Genomic DNA, 6,688 nt, shown 5'->3' with positions numbered 1-6,688 from the left:
AAGAATGTAATTTGTTATAATTAATTTGATTTTTATTTATATTAATAATTTGTGATAATGTATTTTATAATCTATTTAATGGATTATTATAGGGAAATATTAATTTCCAAAAAAATAATTAATATGGGAAAACCCAAATTTAATTATATATTATATTTATTATTATATTTATATTAATAACTTGATTTTTATTTATATTAATAATTTTTCTTATGTACAATTATTTTCGATAGAATAATGATTTTACTTTGAAGTAATTTTCTGTATAATTGTAATCACGAGAATTCGGTGAGGGTTTAAATTATCTTTAAGTTATCTTCTAATTATCGTTACTTTATTTATGTATGCAAAAAAGAAATTCCATGCTAACGAGGACTAAAACGAAATATGAAAATTCGTGTGTGATTGTTCGAATAAGTGTAGTGAGACTAAAAGAAAAAAAAAAGAGGTAGGAGGATGAGGAGGAGGAGAAGGTGGTGGTGGTAAGGGTGGAAGGTATTTTTTCGTAGTCGTGCCGAGTCGGAACACAGTGAGAGGATTAATAATGCAAGAGAGGCTAGGAAGGCTCGTGTGGCTTGGGAGAGACCGTTGCCACGGTTTCTCCGCGACATAATCGGCTAAATAATTCATCCATCGAAGCCCCATAGGAAGGCCGTTCAATGGCGACTGCTCGTCGTCGTTGTCGTCATAGTAGTCGTCGTCGTCGTCGTCGTCGTCGTCGTCGTCATCGTAGTCGTCTTGTAGTTGTGGCGTGGGATCCTAACCACTTGGACTTGCCAAATCCAAAATCTTGCAAAAGAGGGGTCACAAATAGAAGAATTAGTATCAAACGGATCAACACAAAATAATACAAGTAAAAAAAGAAGAATAAGTAGAACTAGATGAGAAATAGAAAAAGATGGGGAAATAGTAGATGAAGTAAAATGATAGAAAAAGAAACAGATAATGTTAAATCAAATAAGAAAACAGAAACAAAACTTTAAATACATTGAAATAGATTTAAATAAGAAATAATAGAAGAAGAGAATATAGATGAAGTAGAATCGTAGTAAAAGAAATAGAGAATCTTAGATGAAATATAAGAAAATTGAATGAGAATATAAATACCGTGAAACAAAAGTATGTAAAAAATAATAGAACCAAAAGAGGAAAAGAAACAAAAATAGAAGAGAAAGAAGAAAAATTACAATACCAACAGGAAAAAAATATGAATTTGTAGAAGAGGAAGAAGAAGAAGAAGGGATGGAAAGGGGAAGAAGAAAGGGGAAAGAAAAGTTTGGGGATTGAGTAGGAATGGAAGTTGCGAATTCGCGAGAGAGACTCTTTGCTGTTAAGAGAAAGAAGAACCTTCCCAAATGCGGGAATGCCCCTGGGGCCGAACTTAATTCCTGAATGTTCCTTCAAATGAAAGGAAACGAAACGAAATGGTTGGAGGTTTCGAAGGGTGTTCGGTGGGGAAAAGAGGGAAGATCGAATTCTTCATTCTTTTTCAAAAAGGTCGCCTACTCGACGAAATTCTTCGATGATCCTTCCTAAAATGTTCTTCTTGAATTTTATTACGTTTCAGTAGGTATATTGCAATACTTGCTATGGGAAAGTTTCAAGTATTTCAACTACAGTTTGAGAATTTTATTTGATTGGCCAATAACTAACGTTGGAATTTTTTACTCTGTCTTCTAACGGTATCAATAAATTTTTGTCTTTTATTTCTTCAAATCAATTTTTTTGTCTCTTTCTTTTTTCTTTCTTAACGATTCTTATATAATTTATTATTAATTAATACTTGTTAACATTTTATTTGGGAAAGATAGAAAATGAAAATAAAGTTTGTACGTTTGATTTTTTGTTATCAAGTAAAAATGTTGATCTTTAGAATATTTTCTATTTAATTAAATGTCACGCGACAGATCATTTGTATATGTGTGTGTTTTCTTACTGTATGTGTTTACCTTGGTTTAGGTCACACGTTCGAGATTATATTCATAAGTATATATCTATATATATGTTCTGACCAAAAGATTCTTCAATGAAAATTCCTGTGATCATTACTTATATGCTATGAAGTGGAGAATAAAGGATTAGATTAAGGTGTAAAATAAAACACGTGGTTGAGCCAAACAAAGAAACAATGCCTTTTTTATTGGCTCGTCAGGGAAAAGCCTTGCGGCATAAAAACCCTGGATGTTGTTTAATTATAAAAATGAGAGTCCACCACGTGGTATTACCACGCGGGAAAATACCGTCGATATAAAATGTATATAATGGAAAGATCTCACCTCTCGTTCGCTTCGCTTACGTTCCTTAACTAACTTAACTTAACTCCTTTGATTTCGATATGTATTCACAGGCTTTCTATAATGGACTGTAAGAATGTCCTTTTGTACTGTCCCAGCAGGGCGTACGGACTGGGTGTAAGAAGTGGGGAGGCGAGAGGTGGGGGTGACTAGAGGGGCGCTTCGGTAGTTACTAGTAGTTGATCGATGCTCACAATGAGTATCGATCTAGACCTTTAATCGATGGAGGTGGATGCGCGCGAATTTTGAATACTGCTAATTACCGTACGATCCTTTCGGATCGTACATACTCCCCCCGTTGAGCGTGTAACGATCAATGATATTCTTAATACATGTGTTGTGTTGTGCGCTTATTATCATCGATTTACAATACTTTCGACCTAGGTCATTGAATCAGTTAAGTATATCGCTAGTTGTTTAAGTTATTGAACATGTTCATTCGATTGCTTATGATATAACGCTAGACGTATTCGCTGAATCGCTCAGCGTATTTTTGCTGACTTAGTCAGCATTCTCGAATTATCGCTGGCCAGGCGCCTTACTTGTACGTACAAGGGAACCGTTGGGTCTTAAAGACAATGATTTAACAATGAACAAATAGTTGTTACATTGTGCTTGACAATTCCGTGGACCGTCTTCACGGTCATCTCGTGTGTAGTTGAATTTTGTCAATGAGCATGACGGAGATATTCCTTTGATTTTGTGCTGGATTGGGATCCATTCTTGATGTTTCCTTGAAGACAATCGATTGGCGGGAATCTTAATGTAATAATTTTCCTTCGTCAATGTCGTAAACGTTCCTTTAATCTAAAAGAAATGTGCAGGCGTTAGTATGGTTGCGTCATTTAAATCTGACGAAATGAGGCTTAACGGGCGTAAATTTAAAATAACTTCGATTTCGATAACGAATGTGGTCTACTTCTTCGTATGCGAAGAGCAGTTCGCCCACGTTTCGTCTAAAATGATGTTTGAACGATTTGACTGCAATTTCCCCCCAGACCTCTAAAATAAGGTAACAGGGGATGATTGAAAGGTCATGAGATTTTACAATCTACAGCGAAATCATGGCTCTTCGCCTTATACTCGTCCGACTCGAGCAAGGCATACAGTTTCTTTAACTGGGTATTAGCCCCGACGAAGTTGGTTCCATTATCAGAATAAACGTGAGTGGGAATAGTTTTCAACTTACAAACCGCCGGAAAGCGGCCAAAAAGGCATCTGTAGTCAGATCGCTGACTAATTCGATGTGTACAGTCTGGATAGTCATGCAGAGGAAGATGCACCCGTATATTTTAACGCGACCTTTATTACGGTACTTCTTTTCTTTCGCATAGATTGGACCGAAGAAATCTACTCGGACGTGGCAGAATGCAGTGGCTTCCTGCACTCGCGAGCTTGATGAATTCCCCATTTTATACTGGATGCCGGATGCACGGAATCGAATGCCATGTACGCAATGACGCACGATTCTTCGCACTTGATTCTTACCGTCGAGAAGCCAAAACCGTTGTCGAAGAGCATAGAGGGTAGTCTGTATGCCAGCGTGAAAATTTTGTTCGTGGAATTTTCGGATAAGGAGATCAGTGACGTGATGATGTGAGGGCAATAATATCGGACATCTCTCATAGAAACTTAAATTCGCGTTTCGAAGTCGGCCCCCCATTCGAATTAAGCCTTCTTCGTCGAGGATCGGATCTAACGCGGCTAATCTTGTGCTCTTGACTCCCCCCGCTGTTTCTACTCTTTCCCTTTCGGCGTGAAATTATTCGCCTTGTACGATCTTTAAAACGCGTCGTTCCGTTTCTGTTATTTCCGCGGTAGACAATTCTCCCTTATATGAGTTAGTTTTAAGCCATCGTTAGCATCGAGTTACAATTTTTAATAATCGCGTGTAACTAGAGAATCGCTGAAATATGCTTCTTGATTCAATTCACGTCGTTAATACCGATAATCCCTTTACGTCCGGCAATTAGAAAAATTCCCTTTCCATGCATCGTTCTTTTAGGAAATCGCGCGGAAGTTGTCCCCTAGATAAAGCGTTCGCTGGGTTGTCCTCGGATCGCACATGTCGCCATGTGATATTTTCACAGATATCATGTATTTCGCGCACGTGATTCGCCGTGTATAATTTTAACGTATTGGAGTCTCTTTTCAGCCAACCCAGTACAATCATCGAATCGGACCAAAAGGTTATCTTGTCGGGTTTCAATCCGCCGGCAGTTCGGACTTCTCTATATAATCGCGCGAGTGTTAATGCTCCGCATAGCTCTAAACGTGGTATAGTGGTATTCTTAAGGGGAGCGACACGACCTTTCGCGCAAAGTAGACGTACATATGTGTTACCGAATTTATCTCGCGATCTTACATATAAGCAGTCGCCGTAACCAGATTGACTCGCGTCACAAAAACCATGCACCTGCACGTCAATCGGGTCGTCGAGTGTGACGCGTCTTTCTATCGTTAAACTGTCAATTAATGTCAATTGTTCTGCGAACTTTATCCACGAGGTGTGTAACGTATTGGGTACCGATTCATCCCAGTCGACATGTGTTTTCCAGCAGTCTTGGATGAAGATTTTGGCTGTTAGAATGACGGGTCCTAGAAGTCCGAGTGGATCAAAGATCTTTGCGACTTCGGATAAAATTCGTCGCTTGGTAATTCTTTCGCGAATATCTACTGGCGCGACGGAGTAAATTAAACAATCATGATGTGCGTTCCATGAAATACCGAGTGTCTTTAAAATAGGATTTTCCCCAGAGCAGAGCTCGACATCGATGTTTTTTATGTCTAAATTTTCGAGTACCGGTCGGAAGTTAGACGCCCACTGTCATATATTAAGACCGCCTCGTTTTAACATTTCAATAGTCTGATCGCGTATCCTTCCGAGGGTTTCGATATTATTAGTTCCCGTAATGAGGTCGTCTACGTATAGATCGCGGTTAAGTATTTCGGCTCCGAGTGGATAATTAGCACCTTCATCCTTCGCGAGTTGTTTGATGGTTCGTATGGCAAGAAACGGTGCTGACGCTATTCCGAATGTTACCGTATTAAGTTCGAACGTGCGAATCTGTTCGTTATGCCACCAAAATATCCGTTGATATTGGCGATCGTCTGGATGAATCCATATTTGCCGATACATTTTCTAAATATCCGCTGTTAATACGTACCGATATGTCCGGAATCGTAATAAATGTTCTACTAATGTGTCTTGTATTGTAGGTCCGACTAATAAGGTGTCGTTGAGAGAAAGTCTCTTATCATTTTTCGCGGAGGCGTCGAATACGACCCGTACCTTTGTTGTCGTGCTAGCTGATTTGATAACCGCGTGGTGGGGAAGATAGCAACTTCCTATAGGTTCGTTTTTGACGATCGACATATATCCTAAATCGATGTATTTATGTGTAATCTGTTCATATTCCTTCCGGAGTTCGATATTCGCGTATAATTTCTTCCGGAGATTACGGAACTGACTATACCGCGTAGGTGACTGTAATCGTGGCTTTCTTCGCCGAAGGGAACACGCACGATATATCTTTACGATTCATAGTGTTTCGCAACTTAGACATAATGACTTTGCCTTCTATTTTGTTTACTAAATTCGATCGCGTTATCTTAGGAACGATGAGTAGCGAAAAGTTCCGCCTATATTTATCGTCTAATGATCGAATGGTTATCTCGATAACGTCTTTTGATCGAGTTCCGGTATAGTTGATAGCGTGCATGGAACTCGAATATGATTTGATCAGTAAGTGTGACTCTTTCGCGAAATTCTCAGTAATGAAGTGTGCGGCGGCACGCGTATCTAATACCGCCCGACGTTGTCTGAGAGTTCCGTCTCCCTTTCTTACACGATACATGATACTCAGGAGAAATTGATTCGGTGCACCGTGCGAATTGACATGAGACTCGGTGTTAGCCGCGTGAGGGTGGGTTCATTGCGATGTCGACGCGGTCTCCTTCTTTGCGAGAGTGTGGCTCTCCTGTTTCGTGATCTCATGCTCGTCATTATCTATATGTAATGACGTGTGATGGGCCTGGTGACATATCCGACAACGCGAGGCTCTACATGGTTCCCGGTGCTTCCGTAAGCAATTCTGACATAATTCGTACTGTTGAATCGTTGTCAGTCTGTCCTGTATCGTCATGTCATAATATCGGGGGCACCGGTATACAAAATGTTCATCTCTTTTGCAAAGAATACAATTAGCCAGAGTCTGAGTATGGAACGTACGCGTTGTATAGGTATCCTGTCGCTTTCGCGGTCGTAAAGTCATCGTCTCGGGATATCCACGTTTTGCGCGGGGCTCGAGGTTCGCGGACGTTGATGACGTTTTCAGCGGAGCACACGCACGCGCATATCGGGTTAAAAAATTAAAGAATTGCTCGATAGTCGG

At 39.7% G+C, this 6,688-nt stretch overlaps 1 protein-coding gene across 1 annotated transcript; it reads right to left on the bottom strand.

Moving 5' to 3' along the window:
• Positions 1-4,263: 4,263 nt before the first annotated feature.
• On the bottom strand, positions 4,264-5,670 carry LOC149030510 (uncharacterized). The gene is made up of 2 exons (XM_089178965.1): positions 5,587-5,670; positions 4,264-5,118 (listed from the first exon to the last, which is right to left on the bottom strand). Exons 1-2 carry the CDS (start codon positions 5,668-5,670, stop codon positions 4,264-4,266), a joined length of 939 nt encoding a protein of 312 aa, XP_089035091.1.
• Positions 5,671-6,688: the final 1,018 nt, after the last annotated feature.

The sequence above is a fragment of the Polistes dominula genome, unplaced genomic scaffold (assembly GCF_049000335.1).
Source record: "Polistes dominula isolate Pdom_NZ unplaced genomic scaffold, Pdom_raw_medaka contig_18, whole genome shotgun sequence".
Taxonomy (NCBI): Eukaryota; Metazoa; Arthropoda; class Insecta; order Hymenoptera; family Vespidae; genus Polistes; species Polistes dominula.
Note: the sequence above shows the minus strand (reverse complement) of the source record. Positions and strands in the feature narration are given on the sequence as shown.